Here is a 23,127-nt window from a genome sequence, read left to right as displayed (position 1 = left end):
ATGGATGGTTTTCTGAAGCCAACCAAGTGATTTTGTATGTGTGTGTGCAGCATAGGTATTTTTTTAAGAAAATCTATTTAAAGATCATTCATAAACTGACACAGTGTGCCAATTATTTTGTTGTTGTTGTTGTTCTGATATTCTGCTACCTAACATTAATGGCACGCCCCTTCAAAATACCTAGATAGGCCATTGTTTCCCAGTAAATGATGTACCAACAAGGAGGTAGAAAAATTCGTAAGGAATGTGTGAGAAATATAATCTCCAGAGAACATTTCACTTTGAGATAGTTTAATATAATTAATTTGAGAAGGAGAAAAGGATCACTTGAAGTAGAATATATTTTTTTCCCAGGTGGAAAATGTTCTAGAATACTTTCCACAGTGAAAAGAAAATGCCTACTGCCTACCAAAAAATGGAATTTATGTTTTCATTTATTATATAAAATTTTAAATTATCTGAAAGGCTATCATTTTTGAAATTAAAATGTTAATTTTGAATATTAAATATGCTTTTAAGTACATTTATAATAAAATGTTATCATATATTAAGATTGAAATATCTTAGTAAAGTGGGTGCTGAAATATTGTGCAATTCTTCAAAGGCAAGAAAATATACTTTTTCAAATTCTAAATATATTAATTTCCCAATGTTTATGCTTTTATTTAAAATCTTTAAATTGTTGCATTCATTCTTTCTTTGATTGGTTTTAGTGCCATGTTTGAGACTTCTTCATGGTTTGTCATTAAAGTTTGTCATATCACATTATATGTTACATATTTTTATTATTCATGCCATTGTGTTGATTCACATTTCCATGTCTAACTATAAATTTGCTGATTTCTTTCTTTTATTTCCATCATTATGTGCATTTAATTCATTGAAGAACAAGAAAAATATAACTCATCCACAAAAGGTAAATATTAACATAACTTTTTAACAATTGAATATTGTTTCTTTTCTCTCATAGTATGTGAGTTATGTAACTGCATTTTTTTAAATAATGAGCTACATTATTTAACAGATAGCTTTTTGCCTGCACTGATTTTGTAGGGCATTTGGTGTCAATTTTTTGTATTGTGAGCAGTTCACATCAAAGAAGAGAGGATTAAAATTGAGTGTTTTTGCTTCAAAATTTATTTTCAACACTGACAAATAGAAAACAATTCTGTTTGGAAAAGAGTAGCATATTTATTTTATGTTTTTTTGCATTCCCTTGCACTCATAGATACAGGGTTTAATGCTTACTGTCTGTGATGCAAAGGAGTAGAAAATCCCTAGGTTTTCCTTCTAAACAGCAGTAACCTTATGGAATATTTGGCCCTCTGCAGTCATGCATTGGAAAGTGGCTGCCAGAATTCTGCTCCTCTTGGCCCCAGGAGGGTTAGAACACCCATCAGTTCTTCCTTCTTGAGGGACACTGGAGGGAAACTGTTTACCCGGCTGTGTTGGCACCTTGCTGACCTGCCCTGGCCCTTCGGATCACATGTGATGTTTCGTCTTTGTACTTGAATCTCATGTAGATGCAGACGTCAACCCACTCTCATGTGCCACCTTGTTAGGTATGACTATTGGCTTGATAATTAGATATTTGAATATGAGATTTCAGCTTAAAGAAATAATATTAACAATGCTAAAAGATTATATAATTTAACAAAAGTACCTTTGCTCACTATTTGTAGCTTGATGATGTAATTAATTTATTGTTCCCAGTAACTCTAAAAGTTAGTCCTGAGAGGACCATCATCCTTTTACGAAAGATGAATCTCAGATTGAAAGAGGTTCAGAGATTTACCCATCCACCCTGGTGATGTGACATAGATGACAAGCCCATCTCCTGCTTCGGACCTCCTTCCTCTATACTTGATTGCATTCTATTTTAATAGGCACAAATCCCAAGTTTATATTCCTAACTTTGAATACAGTGAAGTATGTGTTATGTCTCTCAATGTCATAGATTGAAAATGGGAGGTAATATTCAAGTACTTCTATTAGTTTTAGTTTATGAAAATTTATTTATATTCTGGCACATAATACATATTCTGGCAAAGTGTCTGAAATACTAGGCAATGAATAGATATTAATAAAAATAAAATGTTCAGATCAAGATGTTATGAGATCCTAGGCTTTGGTCCCTAGATTTTTCATAGATTTCTGGCCATCTTGCATTTTTAATTCAGGTATCAGAAACACAAATTTAGGTTCAGTAGTACAAAAATGGCCAATGCATCTGTACTTACATTCAGAAGAATTTATTTAGACTTGCAAGATAAATCTTAGTATGTGAAAAAATGTTATGTTGGAGATGGGTCAATAACCTCATTTGTTTAGCCGAAAATAAGTATAATAGTTGTTCATTTGGAGAGCTCTTCCTCCTATATTATTACTAGCCAAAGCTTTAATTTGCCAATCGAGACAATGCAGAATTCATGGGTTGTACAACTTCAAATGTGTGACTTATGTACCTTTACAACCTCACTACAGAGCATGTCAGGTTGTTACATTTTAACAAGGTCATTTTTGTCCTAACTGAGGTGTGTCATCATTCTGCCAAGTCTTCCTGGGACATAGGATGTAGATAGGCTTTGTGGGATGTACCATGTGACTGAAAACAATCAAACAGATTTGTTTCCAAATGCAGCCAGGAAGGCAGAGAGCAGTCCAGGGTGCTGCATTTCTTTCCTGGGATTTACGGGAGCCACAGCTTAGCCATGAAAAGCGTGAGAAAAGATATAAGCAAATCCAAGAAATTTCTGTCGAGTCAGATTGTAGGTTCACCTGCCCCATAGGAAAGAAAACGTTTTGTTTTGCGTAGAAACCTGCTGCTGTGAGCTGACCTTTCTGAGGTCGACTGTATTTAGAATTTAGAATTAGGTTATCCTGAGTTTTCCCTGAGTGGTCCAGACTGGCTTAACTACAGGAGGTAACAGCACAGGCTTACAGGACCCCTAGTGAGATGTGGTTTTTGATGAATTGCAGACAAATTTGTAAGATGTTCCCAGTTTGTCCAGGATTTATGAGGTTTCACAAGATGCAAGATACTCAGTGCTAAAACCAGGAAAACTCTGGGCAGGATGGGGCGGTTGGTCACCCTACCCAAAGGGGACGTAGGGGACCAGTATATAGATTTCAAGAATACTTTGTAAAACACATCCAGAGAGGTGTAATATACTGAACATTTTTAATATCAGTTAGAGGTTATAGGGCACTTCCTGTAGGTCAGTGTCTTGATTAACAGGGTCGTCTCTTCATCTCATCGTATTCCTGCCCCACTTTGAGACATAACTATGCATATCCTCATTTATCAACCAAGGGGACTACAGCATAGAGGGATGCAGAGCCTGGCCCCAGGTCAGCTGCTCATTTGGGAAGTGCTCGGACAGGAATCTGGGCTGGAGCCTCACTCAGACGCCCTTGTGGTGAACCACTTTGCTTGACTGCCTCTCCCACATTCAGCACTGACCAAGCTCCCACTGTGGTGTGACATCACATAATCAGGGCGATGACCCGGGACAAGCCAAGGAAGGTGTAGTGATTCCTCTTATAGAAAGAGGGCAGAGGGTGCCCGGAAGCCCAGAGCTGCTGCAGGACACAGCTGGCCCGTGAAGCCGCAGCCTGCATCCCGGCCACTCCTCGGGTCGCGGTCACCTCCCCCTCCCGTGGGGGAGGCCACTCCGGGGCCCTGCCACCCCCGGTGACCCGGTTTTATGTCACTGAGGCAGACTTGCAGTCCTTGGCTTGTTCTTCAAGTGAACCCTGCACCCTGAGAAAAGGAAACCACTGTATTTGGACTAAGATGGCACCGTCTCACCTTGAAACGTTAACTGAGGAAATAGAAATGTTCCCACCACCTTGCTTACCTCTTTCACACCTCCTCTTTGTATGTTGGAAGCTGAGGTACCCTATCTTTCTAGGATTCACAGACTGTTTTATAGGCGTATTTTAAATCATTCATTCTCAAAGTAAGCCAATTTTTCCCTCTCTGCTACATTTCTTGGACAGTTTTAAAGAGCCCATGAATGTAGTTTGGGGGCATCGAAATAATGATATAAGAAGATCAAAACAGAACCAGAAATTAAAAGGCTTCAGGTGAGAAAAAATGTTATTATCATAATAAGTTTCTAATTTATATGCCTTTAAGATAGGATCTCTAAAGTGCATTAACTTTTTGCCTTTTGGAAGCAATTTGGAATAATAACAAAACCCATTATACTGTCTTTTCTACAAGTAGAATTCCCTTTCTTGTAAGAAATGTGTCGTTTACCCATAAAGAGAATGAAGTGCATTTAGAGTTCAAGTAACTAAAGGATTTGAAAAGGAATGAGCTCGCATCTGTTTTGTGGTCCTGTTTAACTAATAAAATATATAGTAATTATTGTAAGCAGGTCATAAGGGCCATTTAAGGATTATCTCTAGTCAACCGAATTTTTAAACTTCTGTTAGAAAAATGCTCCAATAAATTATCTGTATCTTCTTTTTGAAGTGTTGACAAGAGTAGTTTGAATGCTAAGCACTCAAACTATAACCTTTATGGAACTATTAGCATTAATCTGAATTAAATGTAATTCAGATTAAAAGTGAAAAACATCATTTTAATGATGTTATGTTACATTATTTATTGTTTATGGAGTTGCGCTTCTGAAACACATTATAGGAGAAAAATCATGTCACTTGGCTTTTGCCAATATAAGTAAACTAATTTATTTGTGAATCTTTAGAGGCAGCATTATTTTACTGTCATTATGTAGAAAAGGATTTCAGCTTTGTTCACATTTTTCTTAACTGCATTTTGAGCAGGTGCATATTACCCAGGTGATTCATTTGATGTTATTGTGTGTAAAGATTTCAAGTTCTTTAATCTTCTAGGGCTTTCCTTTTCTTGAACACTTGCCATGAATATTCGTGAATGTTTAGTCATAAACATTTAGACCTCTGTTAGTAAAAGCATCGAATTGGTCCATTTCTCTTTTTGTCACAAACCTATATTTGTCATTCTGGCCTTCTTTTTAAACTTTAGGGATATATGAAAGTGATCCATGTACAATAGTTCTGAACTCTTGGTTTGGACCCATTTTTTTCTGTTCTGCTGATTCAAATGTGATGCTTTATAATAGTATTAAAGACTTTTAAAGTTTTGAAGTATTAACGCTTGAATCAACCAGGTGTCAGCTTGCCAGAAATGCGCCCTTGAGGGAGAAGGGTTTGCCCCTTCCTCCCTGATTCTGCAAGAGAAGATAAAAGGTGGATGTCTAGCCATGAATCGACCTTTGGGGTTTTCTCCTCTAAAGCTGTATATTTCCCCTGAATACTGTAATTTGGTTTTGCAAACTTTAAAGTTTGTCACCACTTTTTGCAAAAAAGAAAGGAGACATTGAATTTAGTAGTTACACCACATCAAACCTTTCAAGATAGATTCTGTTACCCAGTGTAATTGGATTAACAAAAAATGATGGATAAACATGTTCAGAGATCCTGGGGATGAACAGCATGACCCTTTGGGTTCCCAGAGAAGCCTTAAGTCCATGAACTACTCTCACAAAGATTGTGTTCTGTGCAGTGGCTTGTAAGGAGGACAGTGCTCGCTCTTAAGACGGGCATACACATAAAAAGCTACTTAAGTCTGGGTAACAAAAGGGCAGGGTAAAATGACAGATTTTTCGTTTGACTTTCTCATCTGTCCACTATCTGATTAATATTTTCACTGTTACTCTGGGGCTTGGCTATTTTGACACTTTAAGTGATATATGGAGCTGGAAATTCTGAACTTTGTTTTAGGTAGTTGAGTGAAAATCAGCTAAAACAAGAGTTGGCCTTGGGGTTTTGGCTGCAGACAAAAGAGAAATAAGTGATGATACATGGAAGTTACCTATTTCTTCTAAATCGATATTTCATTTCAATTTTCTATGCCGAAACACAGCCTCTTTTCAAGTCCTTAAAGGCGATGTGGTTCTTTTTACTTTGCACCTGTTATTTGCTTGTTTTATGTTTCTCATCCTGGATAGATGGTATCTTTTATTTTATTGTTTATGTTACTGTAGCATAATCCTTAACATCCAAGAGAATCATGAAAGTGCACATTTCCCCCCTTGCAAATTGAAATGCATTTTATTCTAGGAAAATGACCCAGAATATGGGCATTGCTGTATAGTCAAAATATTTTAAATATTTACTCTTTAGATACACATATTCTATATGTTAGAGGGAGAAAAGTAGGTATGTGAGTATTGTATCAAAGTTGCTTATTATGCTTGTATGACTCCAAAGATAAGGATGGACAAGAAAAGACTGCTTTATCTTTTAACTGGCAAAAAAATAATAAAAGATAAAAAATAACCAAATATAACTGGTAATTTTTGCCCCTTAACTTCTATGGTTTTGGTAAATTGGCAAACAAACAAACAAACAAAAAAGTAAAAATGCTGGAAATTAGTTGAGCAAGAGAGAAAGTTGTTAGCTTCCTATTTTTTAAAAATATTGGAAAAATGTCAACACTTTATTGCGATGGTACAGAGTCAAGAGACTCCAACAGCAGAAAGTTACTCTATGTGATGTCTTAGACTTTTCATTTTCTTTGCAAATGAAAACGGTGAAGGTGAGATGTCAAGACAGATCAAGTTCATACTGATGAATGGTGGTATGTCTGAGGTTTTAATCTCTGCCAAGTGTTTTTGAGTCCTGAGTTCTTACCATTTGACCCCATTGCTTCCAGATGTGTGGAGAATGTTCCTACATCTTAACAGTTTGTGTTCCGCTAAGTCTAAAAACCCATGTGTAGGGATGAGTATTGCAGTCTCGAATTTTCTAATAGAAAAGCATCTTTCTTTCTCTTCAGGCTGTGTTGTACACCTTACAAAGTTTACAGATTCAGCCAGCTCATTTTTTTCATCTTTTATTACTTTCCAATCTCCACATTTCCTGTTACATTGTTCATTGTATCTGAGTGCCCACCAGGAGTGATTTGTGAAAACAAAAGCTTCAGAGCAGGGATTTCCTGGGTGATGTCAGTAACTGAGGCATTGCAGATATCTCATTCGTATGTTTAATTCTGACAGCTTTCAGGCCTGTGGTCATTTATCATCACTCTTTCTGAGACACAGTAGACCCAGATCAGGGCTTCACTGTCCCCAAACTTGTTTTGTATCACCAAGCAGCTAGGATGCAGAGGCACTAATTTTTCATAAAGTATGTTAGCAACCTTTAGACAAGGTTGTTATCCTGTACAAATGTTACCATGTTTTACCTTTCACACATATGTTAGCTAATCTTGTTATTAAAAAAAAATACTCAGTAACCTTTTTACTTTAATATATTTAATACAGAAATTTTCATTATTCCTATTCCCTTTTGCACTCATATTTCACCTAGAATACTTGAAAATGTAGGTTTAGCAATATATTGTATGGATTATCTGTTTTGCCTATAAACAGAAGCATTTGAAACTGCAAATTCATGTCAATTTCTAGATGCATAGGGAGAAATGTGAAAGATTTAAGGAATTTGAAGAGCAGAACAAATTTGTATTTACATAATTGTACATTCAAGAGTAATATTTAAAATATATTTATGAAAATTTGATGTTTAAATTATAATTATCTCACATTACACAGGGCCATAATATTTACAGTGTTTTAAAGCAGGTCATGAACGTCTGCCAAGTCAAAGAAGTTTCCCAGAAAACTGCATTTCTCTTCGGAAGAGGTGATACATTGGAAATTTTTCAGTGATGGGTTAGGGAAGACATTAATAATTCTTTAGCTTTATTTTAAGTCATAGGCCTCTTTAATAATCTTATGAAAGGATAGATCTAGAAAAGTGCATATAGGTCCAAGCAAATGATTGCAGCTTCGTCATAGTTTCTCCAAAGATCATCTATAATACTAGATTAAGAATTCATAGCACAACATGGGGCATGAAAAAATAAGTAATTATTTTAATCTGACTTTATATTCAATAATATCTAATATTTTCCATTAAAAAACTAGTAAATCTCACTCTTTGTGCTCCAATTAGTTATTCTCATTGAGTTTAGAAGAAATGATTTCACAAGTATTTTATTTTTTTAACTTGAACTCTAAAAAAGTTCTAAACTTTCTTAATTGCAGTGTTGAGTTGATATTTGATTTAAGTACATTCAATGGGCAAAAATGTCAGAATTTAAAATTAACTGAGGATATAAAGTTGATCTAAAGAAACTGGATGAAATTCAATAAATATCTTTTAGGAAAATTAATACTTGTTTTTTAAAAGACACAATTTATTTAACATCAGACACATCAGTCAGCTTTTGGAAAGCATAGTGAAAAATTCTAGCTTTTTAAAAAAAGCTTCTGTATAAAATTACAGTGTTAATTATACTCTAATGGCTAAGGGAAATGAATTATATTACTATCATACTATCACTCTATGGGAATTATAACTGAAGCTATATTTTCATTAAAATACTAAGTGAAATTAGGTGATAATTACATTTGTTATAAAACATGAGCAAGGTTATTTAACTCTCTAGTATGTGGCAGTATTGAAATTTAAAAAAAAATAAAAATCCAGATGTTCTCCAAATTTAAAATATTTTTAAAAAGGAATAGTAACTGGCACTTTGATGATTTGTTAGTTTCCAATGCTGCCAGTATTCAGAGTGTTCCTAAAATGTAAATTTAATGCTAGGATTTATGGAAGAATTAGAAAATATTTTATTTCATATTTTAATTTTGCTATTAGTATTAACATTGTTAATATAAAAATTTAATAATGAATAATCATTTTTTTCAAAGTAAGATATTTGAGCTCTCTGGGCTGTGATTAATTTTACTTTTAACTGGTTACTCAAGGGTTAATCATATTCCAAGGATTTATTTCTAATCATTACCAAGTACATTATTCTCTCTATAGATCATGTACATTAATAATCATGTTTTCTTTATCAATTTGTGATAAATGTTCCATTTTAACTCATAAATTTTCTCACTATTTAGATTGACACACCAATAATGCATAATTGATTTCACTTCATTCCATAATGTACAGTTGAAAAATAAAATGTAGATTACACAAAATATGTAGAAAAGTTAAAGAACTGCCCAGTTCACACTGAAGCCTCTTCATTGATGTTTACAAAAAACAGTTTTACTGAAACATGACCATTTGTATTGACAGTTATTTCAGAATACACACTAATGTGCACATCATCAGGAAATAATGAGAAATGCTCTTTACAAATGTGAATTATATGTAATTATCTGACTTTTTGATGTAAGTCAGTGATAAGCTGTTTGCATTTCACTTCTGATCTTGGAATCCGAGAGCGAGCACTGAGGACATAGATACAAGTCAGGATTTTGAAAAGAAAATGATTTGGAGATTTTCTTTCTTTGACAGCTTAGAGGATGTCAACTTTCACTTCTTTAGGAATAAAGATAGTATATTAATCACTTTTGGGAGGTCAGAGTGAAGTTGTTGAACCATTGTAGGATTCAGTTTGTTGGTGTTTTTTAAAGTCTTTAAAAATCCTGCGGCTATTGCTGCTGCATTTCGCCTTTGGTATCCGCCGTGGTCCTGTCCTGTCTCTGAAAGCAGAAGGGCAGACAGCCCTTGCCACCAGCAGGTCCTCTTGAGAGCAAAACAACACAGGGAACAGCCTCGTCCAAGGGGGAAAAAAAAATAAGACCACATTTAATAAAGAGAAAGAAGAAGAAATGAGAGTAAGAAAGAAAGGAAATCTCATTTCTTTCTGTAAACTTTAGAAGAGCCTTCAGAATTGCGAGTCTGGATGGAGTTGCCTTTAGGAAAGAATAAAAACAAAATATAGCTGGAGATATGTAGCTGATGACAAACCAGCCTGTCTGCAGGGTCTTCCAGGTTTATTAGATGGAAAGCCATCCTTCATTCTCAGGGATGAAAAACCTGGTCTTCTCTAAGAGACAGTTGCAACCTATGTGTACTTTGCTAATCACACATCACCTTCAATCTGAAGCATTTTCCTTAATTTTTTCCACGACTTCTTGGCCACCCTGCTGTGTGTTTCTCAGGCTCACCCCAAGAATCCTGTGTCTCTCATTTAAAGAAACGAGGTGCTATCCTGGCAAGGTTAAGTCACCAGAACTATTTCAGACTGCTTTAGGCTGTAGCTCATGGGAAATAATCTTTTCAGTGCTCCCCACCAAGAATTACATGATGCTGAATGTGAAGGTTACAAAGCTATAGGCTAACCAGTGTCAAAAATGTCTTACAATGTCTGTCATTGCTGAGAATATTAAGCTGACATCATTTAAATCTGCTTTTATCACAAGTAGAGATGACTTGGACTTGCTTTAAGCATTAATTGTAGAGTCCAGGTGCTTACAGTTCATCTGTCTTCCTCAAAGCCCGAAGCAGATGACTGAGGAGTTACCCACATCACAGGCAGATGGCAGACAGCAGACTCCTGTACATTTTCTCATGGGGTTTATGGCTTTCTATAAGTACAGCTCCCATTTTCAGTGATTTTTCTCAATTCCTAATTCTCTTGCATAGCATTTTGCTTTACAATACTTACTATGACTCCTTATATATTGTCAAGTAATTAACACACTTAGAAACTGCTCTTCCCAAGGTCTTTATCGAGGCACACATTAATCACAATAGTTATCATTTACAACCTCTAGTCAACTTTTTCAAAGCAAGTGTTGTGACTGTTTCAATTCTTGTAACTGTGTCATTGGGGGTTGATATCATCTGTCTAATATACTGACTTAAAGCAAAATATCTAATAACTTGGTGTTAAAAGACAAAACATTTACCACACATTTCACACCATGTACTTATCTCATGGGCTATTAGTCTGTACTTGGACACACAGCCAAAGCTACATATTTACTGAATTTCCACAAGTGTCGGTGTCTTTTATCAAGGATCACGGGCCATGTTTAATTACTGGAATGGAAAATATTTGTCAGCAAGTGTCTTTATAAACTCCTGTTAGACAGGAAATTGACAACCAGGTCAATTAGATGTATCAATATTCCCATTCTCCTTTAAATCACAGAACCTCTTAGCAGAAACCCCAGTACATTAGTTACAAAACACTATGGGTTTTGGTCAGACATATGTGTATGTAAACAACTTAATAATAAACTCTAGGACTTGTTGCAGAGATTGGCAAAAGATAAGTTATAAAGCATAAACATAGTCTTCATGCAACACAGGTACATGTCCACAACTGTATTCTTATTTTTTTCATTTGTAAGAATGTAAAAATTAAAGACAGGGTCTTTAAGCCAGTTGTGATGGATTCTGATTTAAAATAGCTCATACTTTACTGAAGGCAGTACTTCACATCTAAACAGTTACACCTGCTACACTACTTAGAAGATCAATAAAGGCTTAACTGGAATACACTTGTTTATTAACAGTTTAAATTAAAAACCTAAAGTTCTATATCACATTTTCAAAAAGTACGAATTTCGTTTTTGTGGTCAGACAGAGCTTTCAGAAAAAGAAACTGAATCTTTTCCCTTAGCAAGTCCATTTTTAAGATTGGCAAATATTCATGAAAAAAGTTGGTAGAAATGAAGGATTTAATAAGGATGCCTCAGAAAAGCAGATGCTCCTCCGTTAGGAGTGTTTAGGTGCCTACTTCAGCTGACAGTGTTGCCTGGAGTGCATGCTTCTCAGTAAGCACGTGTAGCTTTGTGTGATGTGTTCGCTTTATATGTACAAGCAACCAGTTCATTCAATAGGGAGCATATTTTCACAATCAAATTCAGTTTCAGATAATCACTTATGAATGGAATTGATATTATTTCATCTCCGATAAAGACATAGGGTCCTTAGCTTTGGTTACTAACCTTTGTGTCCCCATCCTGTGTGATTTGAGTCACGTTCATCGTTAGAGCCCCGGTTGCTAGCATTTTATCTTCTGCCTTTTGTTTGTCAATCATGTGATTTTGATATTTTATTTGAATTCATTATCAAAAGCATTGAAATCTTAAACCATTCGGTTCCTCAGAGGTGCTTCGGTCTTTTAATGGATTCCCGTTGTGTGTTTTTGCAGCAAGCTTAGTAGTGGAGGAGCGAACGAGACAGATGAAAATGAAAGTGCATCGATTTAAGCAGACAACAGGGTCTGGTTCTAGTCAAGAACTTGATCGCGAGCAATATTCCAAGGTAAAACCAGTAACTGACCAATAATTTCTCTGGTAACAAAAAAAGAGTACAGTGTGGGTAGCAGGTAGGACCAGTGAGCCCTTAAGTTATAGGAGAGAAATTATGCTTCAGATGATGGTCCTGCATCATGACTTCTCTCCTCTTAACATGTTCACAAGATAGGAGCTTAGTAACATACCATTTATAAATTTAGATTAAATGTTTTATATAAAAAAGAAAATGCTTAATGTTAAAGTCACTTATTGATTGTCAGTAGTCAAATTCACATCAGTAAGGTAAACGAGGCCATTTTATCTCTGGAATTTCATTTAACATTGTATTTTAAATATTAAGATGTAGATTTATAGTCTTAAATATTATTTGAGGTTGATAATTCCTGTGGAGATTTCACAGGGAGTGAAAATTGTGTGATGTGAGATTTCTTATTGATCTGTCTTTAGTAAGAAAACTGATTTAAACTCATAAAAACTGAAATCCACCCGATTTTAAGAGATAATAAAAACTTATATTTCAAAGTTATTTTGTAAGGATGCATTGAGGAGTTTATAAACTGCTAAATAGCATCTGATAATTTTGTTTAAAATATGATTTTTAATTGAAATAGAGTTTTATGCTTCAGTAAGCAATTTTGAATATATTATCTGATTTATTTTAAAAATATTTTTAAAAAGACTACAAAAGCGCTAGTAGCCACTACAGGATGTGCCCAGTCACTTCAGTCGTGTCCAACTCTCTACAACCCCATGGACTGCAGTCCACCAGGCTCCTCTGTCCATGGGATTCTCCAGGCAAGAATGCTGGAGTGGGTTGCCATGGCCTCCTCCAGGGGATCTTCCCGACCCAGGAATCGAATGCTCAACTCTTATGTCTCCTGCATTGGCAAGCGAGCTCTTTACCACTAGTGCCGCCAGAGAAGCGCACTACAGGATAACCTGTGTTATACCTTGATATCTAGAGTCCGTTTAGAAGGAATGACCTTTTAGAAATTCAGAATTAAGTAAAAACTATACTAAATTAATGTTGTTAGCTTGTTTTATGAACCTAGAAAAACCTACTCATTTTTAAATGTTAGAGGTTGTTCATTATGTAGCCAGATATTCAGAAACTAATACAAAACTATACAGGCGGTAACAGAATCAGATGTGTTACCAGCCCACCATACAAGCATGTGTGTTGGACATTGTCTTACCATTCATTTTATGACTTTATGTCTTAGTTTAACTGCAGAAGGTTCCAACTGGACAAAGCTCAACGTCACTGTGAGCTAGTGGAGCCCGACTTCCTAGGAGTCTGAAACAATATTTTAAAAAGCAAACTCAGTAAAGCAAAAAAAGAAAAAAAAAAAAAAGAGAGAGAGAAAGAAATATTAGTAAGCAGAATATCTTGATGTTGCCCAGAGTTGCTGATTCCTGCTCCACATGTTTTTCCCCTCCGGTTTGTACTTTATGATATTATCACTTAATCAGCTATTTGTCTGTCTTTATGGATATCATCATCATTTTTGTTTTCTTTTACATAAATGCAGTAAGAATTATGAATCAGGTTTAGGATTTGTTCCTCCACTGTGGCATTTGGGAAGGATCTTTAAACTAGAAAAGCTTAATCAAAGATGTAAATGCTTTCTTAATTTCTTAGCATCATGTCAAAGGATGAGGTCAGATTGAACTACAGAAAGAGGTAGAGCCAGCACAGAAAACAAGAAAGCGGTGAATAAAGAATCAGCAGAAAATCCTGAAAGCCTTTCTGAACTGGGCCTCTAGTCATTCATCAGGTGATCAGAAAACTCTAAAATGAAGTGCCCTAGACCCTAAACCACCCTAAACCACCACTAACACTTGTTTTCATAACTAATCAAAAGTAGGTTTATCTTGATTGAGAGATTCCAAATTCTGAAAATACCTAAAAATGATCCCCTCTAGTCCAACTGTCTTATTTACCAAATTTATGAAAACCGAGGCTCTCTCCAAAGAAAGGAGATACTTTCTTTTCATTAGCAGACTTCCTGTTTGGTGGTCAGCTCTCCATTCCCTAGCTGGAACTTAGATGCCGTTTGCTCTTCCTATGACGCCAATGAAATGTATACATGATTCCAGCCTGGCTCAGAGGCTCTCCTATGACTTTTAATTTGTATGGAGTTGACATATTATATTCTATCATTCCTTTCTTGTTTACGTAGGCATCCTTTTCTTTTTTCTCTTTCATTGCATTTGAATATGAAAAAACCCTTTACTTTCAAATATATTACAATTGCTTTTACTGCATATATTGATACTACTATATTACATTAATAAAATTATTATGTTATACTGATAAGTGTGAAATCAAAGATATGATGTCTTTAAAAACTTGAGACTATTAAAAAAAACATGAGACTATAATACAGGAAAAAATATATAAAGTAAAATAAATAATTAACTTATATTTAATTTTATGGGTTAAGTAAAAGGTAAATGCTCTGCATGATTCTAATATTCTTAATGTTTACAATAAATTTTTTAAATAGTTTCCAGTAGCAATTTCTGTTAAACCTCTTACTTTTTCTTTCTTAAATTTACCCTTTTACCCCAAACTTTTAACAATTTACAAAGATATGTTTGTATTTGTATAGCTGAGAACGAGTATTTTCATAAATTTAATATACACTAAATTTTGAACTTTATTCTTTAATTGACTTATTTTTAGTCATTCAGCACTTTGCCTAAAGCAAAGCACCTTAATTGAAATTCTGCCAAATTAGAAATTGGTTAACTGTTTTCAAATATTTATAATAAAGCCAACAGAATTTGATTTTCTTCAGGACAAAGAATTACCAGACAGATGTAGTATCATTCCTAAGATGTCTCAAACCTGACACCTCCTTAAAGTATTAAATGAGCCTATATCCATCCTGACTAAGGAATTAGCAGTAACTTGGCTTCTGAAAAAATACAAAACTACACCTCTGTCCCTGAAATGTGACACTCTGTTACGTCCTCATTGATGTTAGAGTCACATGCCCTGGCGGGAGAGTGAAATTCATCAGTGGAGAGTGAATTTTCATGGAGGTCTCACATTTGAAAGAGCACTTCTGTTTCTGTAACTCAGAAACAGTAGGCAGAGTTGACATGACAGGTTTTGTAGGAGCCTCTGAATGTTTATTATAAGTTATGAAAGCAGCAGCCCTTTTATCAGGACTTCCTTCACATCAAGGACCTATATGATCAATATGAATTTCTCCTGAGGAAGCTGCATTTCTCAAAATACATTTAATGTATTTCCATTAAAATATTTAATTGCTCAATAGGACATTTAAAGAATCATGCTTGATGAAAAGTCAAAGTTATTAAACTTTTAACAGGTTTTGAAAGTAAGTAGATATAGTAGTATAAAGTGAGTGTAAAGCCTTTCCTTCAAATTACAAATGTGAATAAAATTGTGACATTGTGTCAGAATGATGAATTATTCTTTACTCCAATATAAAAAAATGTTAACATGACAGTCTTTCAAAATTCTTTGTTTGGTCTCTTGACAGGAATAGCAGAGGTCTATATACAAAAAGGAGAAGAACAGATAATTTATAGGAAAGGAGGATTTCTTTAGTTGGGGAAATAATTCCATGCACATTCCCTTACTCTTAGTTTATAGTCCTCACTGCTTATTACTGGCATTTCCCAAATAAGGGGAGACTTTGTTCCAGGGGTCAGCACCATGCCAGAATATTTCCTACAGCTATAAATTTTTATTGTATTAGAAGCAAATTAATTCAGACTCTGTCAAGTACAAACTATCATTTCAATGTTTGGAAATATTACAGGAATGACATAATATATTTACATAGCAAAATAGTTTTAGAGACAAGTAATATTGGAATTATGTTTATGCCCCAGTAACAGTATTAAATTCAGCTTCCACCATGTGAGCATGTTATGTTTTTATATCTATTATGTAAATAAAAACAAGTTCTGATTGAATGAATCCTGCCAGTTAGTGTCATGTTACCAGATGTGACAAGTTGATGATAAAAATTACCATGCTACTTGAAATACATTATCATAAATGATGTTAACTTTAGGTCACACACAAAGTTATGAAAATAGCTCATTTCTGAACACATTAACATATATGCATTTCCTTTTGGATTATTATTTTATTTAGCATATGACTTTCAAAAATAAATCATGCAATCATGAATAAATTATTTGGAAATATAATTTTATAGATATTCTATAAATTTGGAATTGTGAAATTCTTTGCCCAACACATACATGTGAGAGATGGAAAATTAAAACTGACATTTAAATACCTTCAACCTTAACTGCTATCATATGAAAAATTATTAAATAGACATGGTCCATTTTCTAGAACTTTTAAAGTAAGTATTATTGCCCTATAATTATCTTTGTACATATAGAACCACAATTTAGCATCATTTTATGTTGTATTCTTTAGCAAGACAATTTTTTATACAAGTTTTTGAACTAGTTTGGATTATTTTAGATTTGTTAAAACTCACATGATACAGAGGAAGGATGAGTCTTTCTACAAGTTTAACAAACATTTGATATTTTCACACCTGAGCACGTAAGTGCAGAATTAAATCACTTGATAAGAAATATAAATAGCCAGTGATGGTCATGTGTCCCTTTAGTTATATGTTCTTTTATTTTAGGTAAGAAGTTATCTTACCTTCCAATACCTAACAATAGAAAATCAATTCTGTATTTGTTATTTTAAAATTGTAGATACTTATATAACCTTACTATTTATTATGATTTAAACACACATAAAAATATAGACTGTATAAAGCTATTCACCGTGTGATTCGTTGCAATAAGACAGTAACATAGAAAAAAAGACACTTTTGACACCTTCACCAATTTTAACGTTTACCTAATGATTTCTAAGACTTTGATAATAAATACTAAGGACAGATTCAAAGACACGTTGAGGGGCTTCACTGGTGGTTCAGTGGCTAACACTGTGTGCTCCCAATGCAGAGGGCCCAGATTTAATCACTGGTTGGGCAGCTAGATCCCACATGCCACATAAGACCCACACAACCAAATAAATTGATTAGTTAAAAAGTAAAGACTTTTAAATATGAGATGTAATGTATATTGAAATTTTAATAGGAATCCCTTTTTTAAACTTTCTTTCTTTTATTTAGTTAATAGTTTAAAATGAAAATGAGTAATTAAACCATAATAGAAAGAAAGTCAAAGTTCTGTCTTTGCCTCCATTGCTTCGCTTGACTTTGGCATAATCCCTTTGCTTTATATCAACTCTTTTTTTTTTAGAGAGTTATTTTTTTGGTAAAATGTGAAAAAATGTGACATCTTAAAATAGGGAGAGTGTGTAGGGTAAATTAAATATCAGTTTTAGAAAAACTCAGGAAGCACAGACAGATGGAAGCAGTCTATTTCATAGGTAGAGTTGAAGGTGAGTAGAATTTGTAGGCAGTGATGAAAATCAAGAAAAGAGAAATTGAGGTACTGGAGAAGATGAATAATGCAATTTTGAGGTATTAAGTAGGTGCGAGTCATTTATTTAGTGCATTTTCCGCCCAAGCATTGACACTTTTGATTATTTTGTCCTCATAGACCACTTCTTACCATTCAGAGGACACATGATGCTTCTGTCGGAAGCCATGCATCATGCTAGTGTTGGGTCATTTTAGATTTCACACCTAATTTTGTGCAAAGTGCACTTTTGCTTGATGTGGGCAGAGTAGCCGCTAACCTCACCGTGTGTATCTCTGCTTCCCAGCACCCAGTAACGGAGCTCACACGCTCTTGTTTTCACTCCTTAGTATAACGTACACACAGATCAGTACAGAAGCTGCGACAACGTCTCCGCCCGGTCCTCAGACAGCGATGTCAGCGACGTGTCTGCCGTGTCCCGAACCAGCAGCGCCTCCCGCCTCAGCAGCACCAGCTTCCTGTCCGAGCAGTCTGAGCGGCCTCGGGGCAGGATCAGGTGAGTGGGCATCACTAGTGCCACCTTGCCTTCTGCTTATTCTCGCTCAGAGTTTAGGTAGAGGAGCCAAAGCCTTTCGTTGAAATGACCGGGACTAGGGTGTGTTGAGCCTTGGTTCACTGTTGTGTAATATTGCCCAGATTCTGTGGTCCTTCCCATCAGGTGGGGCTTGTAACCACAGAGCAATCCCTAAAATTCCTTCTAATATCATTAAATCCACAAAGCATTCTTTAGTCCTGTGTTGGGAAGCCTCTCTGTAAAGGGCCCGGTAGTAAATGCTGCAGGCTCTGCTGGACAGCTTCTGTTGTGGCGATTTACAATGTCATGGAGGTACAGAAGCTCTGCACCCAGGTGAGCGCAGTCGTAGTCCATAAAGTTTTATTTACAGAAGGACAGAGAGCAGGCCACATTTTCCTGCAGGCTGTAATCTACTGAGCTCGTCTTCAGTCCCCGAGCAGTTGGCATACCTTCAGATGAGGGTGATAACAAAATACACATCCCTCTTTTTTACATTATAGGACTTGTAAGAGATGTGCTTGTAGTTTGTTTAAATCACCAGCAATTATCTTGGTTCTCACGAGGTAAATAACCCTTGCTGAAATGAAAAAACCTCAGGAATCTGGTCCTGGCTTCAGTAAAACAGACTCAGTATGGACAAGGCACATTTTGTATTTGCTCTTAACTAGTTCCCAGAAGTAGTAGTTTCATTGAAGGCATTTCGGGGTTGTTGGGAGGCCCATGAAATATAAATGTTCAAAACAGGAGCAGTTATCTTCCTAACACTCCGAAAGCTGGTATGACTGCACATTTCGATGATGATCCTAGAGCGTTCTGTCTTCCTGGATTTCTTTGCACCTTGCTCACCTGTTGGTGTAATTTGAGAGCAGTTACCTTACTGTTAATTAACAGTGTCTCATTGAGAATCTACAGGAGAAATTCTGATCAGTCAAGATATTAGTGGAACGTTTTATTTCTATTTTGAATATTCTCTGCCTCTGGTCCTAACAGAGTATTAAGTTCTCTAAAAGTGAAGAAAGAATTAGAAGAGCTAAAGAAAATACCTGTTGAGCTGCTAGGATAGAGGGTGTAAAAATGATTATAACTGATCCTTTTGTATTGAAATATTATTAAGATACTGTGTTTTAGAACCTGTTCAGTTTAGCAAGAATATTGATAAATAGGGATTAAACAAAAACTTTTCACTTTTAATCACTAAAAACAATTTATATTCATGATAGACTCTAGTGGCCTGAGTCCTATGATATAAAGAATGACTAATTAATAGATTCATGTCACAAACCAACTCTGAGAATGCTATGTGGGTCCACTGTCATTCTCTTGAAATTTCAGGAGAATAAAGTCTTCAAAAATTTATCTTCAGGAAAAATTTGGCAACATGGCTTCTAAGGAAGAAAGCAAAGCACAGAAATTTTAGGCAGCTCAAGGTACTATGATTTTGTACAAAGGCTGAGAAGGAACTACAGGATAGTGATTGGAGCCAAGGTTACTTCGTGGAAAATGATACTTTATCAGATCGGTTCAGTTCAGTCGCTCGGTTGTGTCGACCCTTTGCAACCCCATGGACTGCAGCACGCCAGGCTTCCCTGTCCATCACCAACTCCCAGAGTTCACCCAAACTCATGTCCATCGAGTCGGTGATGCCATCCAACCATCTCAGCCTCTGTTGTCCCCTTCTCCTCCTGCCTTCAATCTTTCCCAGCATCAGGGTCTTTTCCAATGAGTCGGTTCTGTGCATCAGGTGGCCAAAGTTTTGGAGTTTCAGCTTCAGCATCAGTCCTTCCGGTGATAACACTCACTATACTATACCATGATACGAAGTAGAAGGTAGATGATGTTTTGCCTCTTTAATTCATATGATTTCTATTGAAGTTGATGAAGACAGAGATTAGAGCTGGAAACAGTACAAGTGAATTTCTTAATGACAAATCTGTTTTCTCTGGGCATTTCCCTGTTTTCAGCTCCTCTTTCTTGTCTCTGTAGCTTGGAGCATGTTTGAGTTATTTTTATTTAAGTGGATTACGTAAAGGCAGGCAGTTAAACTAATGGCTAAACAAGTTTCCCCTGAAGCTAAGGTGAAAATTATTTTCCTGTGGCCTGATGCTCAAGGTCATAATTAGTATATGTTTGATTTCTTAGAACACTTAGGAATAAAGAGGGTAGGATGAGATACGGAGGGGCAAGACTTCCTTTTGACATTTCAAACCTAGTTATCTTTTCATATATGTTCTTCCCCAGGAATATCCATAGTGTACAAACACACATGTTAACACACACACACACACACACACACTTGCATCCACCATCAGCCTTGCGGTAAAAACTTGAGAGGAGAGTTTGTAACGAATAAACAAAGAACAAAATCATATCAAATGGTTGCAGGCTCCTCAATCTTAAATATCCCCAATGCTTATAACACTATGAATATTTATTTTTCTCAATATAATACTGTTTTGCATTTCTTTATTTTTAGTAGCTAATTACCTTCATAGGTTTTAAAATTCTATGTATTCAAGCTCATATATAAAGTATCTGGTCAATATGATAATAGATATATTTACATTTCATAATAGGTACCAGCAAACCTTTGAGATCCAATCAAGCATAAGGACTTTATTATTTCCCAAGACTTCATGATAGTATAATATCTATGCCACATACTCAAGGAGATTATAATCTGTTTAAGAGCTTAAAACCTATTTTTTATGTTCTGGTTCCTTATACAAGAGGTCAGATCTTTGACAATGTGGGCAGGAAACTGAGATGGTTAAGATAAAACCAGAACTCAAACCCTAGTTTTTTCTTTCCACATTGAACACAAACTTTTCCCCACACTTAGTTAAAGATTAAATTATGTGCTGTATTTATTGAAAAAATCAGCATATAAACTCACTTACTTCAAACCCATGTTGTTCAGGGTTCACATATAAGTATCTTTGCTTATATTTTCCTATGAAACATGAAATGCTTGGCTGTATGTTGCCTGGGATGGGTTTTATACTGAAAGTCATTAAGGATTAAAAGACACTATAGCACCTCCTGAAGACAGTGTTCAGTATCTAAAAGTCCACCAAGTCCAGTACACTCCTGAAGGACCCAGAGAGAGAGAAACCACTGACTCCATCTTGTCCATATCATATAGAACCATAGTATGCAGGCAGTTAAATACCATATCTGGTTCTGATTCCATCTATCCAAGTATGTAATGAACCAAGAAAATGTCAAGATAGGCACCTCTGAGATGACCAGTGGGCTGCCCCGTGTGATACATGGGCCGGCATCTCCCAAACACTGCTTGCTACACTTGTGTGTTAATGATTCACAGGACAAACTACAGTTCTTGAGGTTTTGCGAAGTTCTACCTTGTAACAGCTTGTTTATCTCTGCTTACTCCAGCATATACCAAGCTTATTTCATTCTAGAAGACCTATTTCCCAGGGACATCCATTAATGTGTTGCATAGTTTTTAAGTGAAGTTTGAGAAATTCCATTTTAGATAGCCAGCATCCTACTGCCTAAGAGATAAAAGGCTGTAAGCTCAGTTCAGTTCAGTCGCTCAGTCGTGTCCGACACTTTGCAACCCCATGAACCGCAGCACGCCAGGCCTCCCTTTTTATCACCAACTCCCGGAGTTTACTCAAACTCATGTCCATCGAGTCGGTAATGCCATCCAGCCATCTCATCCTCTGATGTCCCCTTCTCCTCCTGCCCCCAATCCCTCCCAGCATCAAGGTCTTTTCCAATGAGTCAACTCTTTGCATCAGGTGGCCAAAATATTGGAGTTTCAGCTTCAGCATCAGTCCTTCCAATGAACACCCAGGACTGATCTCCTTTAGGATGGACTGGTTGGATCTCCTTGCAGTCCAAGGGACTCTCAAGAGTCTTCTCCAACACCACAATTCAAAAGCATCAATTTTTTGGCGCTCAGCTTTCTTCACCGTCCAACTCTCACATCCATACATGACCACTGGAAAAACCATAGCCTTGACTAGACGGACCATTGTTGGCAAAGTAATGTCTCTGCTTTTTAATATGCTGTCTAGGTTGGTCATAACTTTCCTTCCAAGGAGTAAGCATCTTTTAATTTCATGGCTGCAATCACCATCTGCACTGATTTTGGAGCCCCCCAAAATAAACTCTGACACTGTTTCCACTGTTTCCCCATCAATTTCCCATGAAGTGATGGGACCAGATGCCATGATCTTAGTTTTCTGAATGTTGAGCTTTAAGCCAACTTTTTCACTCTCCTCTTTCGCTTTCATCAAGAGGCTTCTTAGTTCCTCTTCACTTTCTGCCATAAGGGTGGTGTCATTTGCATATCTGAGGTTGTTGAGATTTTTCCTGTCAATCTTGCTTCCTGCTTGTGCTTCTTCCAGCCTAGTGTTTCTCATAATGTACTCTGCATATAAGTTAAATAAGCAGGGTGACAATATACAGCCTTGACGCACTCCTTTTCCTATTTGGAACCAGTCTGTTGTTCCATGTCCAATTCTAACTGTTGCTTCCTGACCTGCATATAGGTTTCTCAAGAGGCAGGTCAGGTGGTCTGGTATGTTCATCTCTTTCAGAATTTTCCACAGTTTATTGTGATCCACACTGTCAAAGGCTTTGGCATAGTCAAAAAAGCAGAAATAGATGTTTTTCTGGAACTCTCTTGCTTTTTCAATGATCCAGCAGATGTTGGCAATTTGATCTCTGATTCCTCTGCCTTTTCTAAAACCAGCTTGAACATCTGGAAGATCACAGTTCACGTATTGCTGAAGCCTGGCTTAGAGAATTTTGAGCATTACTTTACTAGTGTGTGAGATGAGTGCAATTGTGTGGTAGTTTGAGCATTTTGGGGGATTGTCTTTCTTTGGGATTGGAATGAAAACGGACCTTTTCCAGTCCTGTGGCCACTGCTGAGTTTTCCAAATTTGCTGGCATATTGAGTGCAGCACTTTCACAGCATCATCTTTCAGGATCTGAAATAGCTCAACTGGAATTCCATCACCTCTGCTAGCTCTGTTCATA

General features: G+C 36.0%; 1 protein-coding gene across 49 annotated transcripts in view; it reads left to right on the top strand.

The window, feature by feature from the left end:
* The window catches only part of RIMS1 (regulating synaptic membrane exocytosis 1), a 582,755-nt gene that overhangs the window by 457,916 nt on the left and 101,712 nt on the right, over positions 1-23,127 (top strand). For 27 of the 49 annotated variants that reach the window (XM_043439244.1, XM_043439243.1, XM_043439241.1 and 24 more), the window contains 2 exons: positions 12,029-12,141; positions 17,930-18,096. The exons of 21 other annotated variants lie outside the window; for them this stretch is intronic. In XM_043439244.1, coding sequence (XP_043295179.1) covers positions 12,029-12,141; positions 17,930-18,096 — 280 coding nt within the window. Of the gene's footprint in view, positions 1-886; positions 917-12,028; positions 12,142-17,929; positions 18,097-23,127 lie in introns of all 49 variants that reach the window. One more of the 49 variants, XM_043439227.1, reaches the window with a different exon arrangement.

This window comes from Cervus canadensis, chromosome 20, assembly GCF_019320065.1.
Source record: "Cervus canadensis isolate Bull #8, Minnesota chromosome 20, ASM1932006v1, whole genome shotgun sequence".
In the NCBI taxonomy this organism is placed as follows: Eukaryota; Metazoa; Chordata; class Mammalia; order Artiodactyla; family Cervidae; genus Cervus; species Cervus canadensis.
This window is presented reverse-complemented; position numbering and strand designations above follow the sequence as displayed.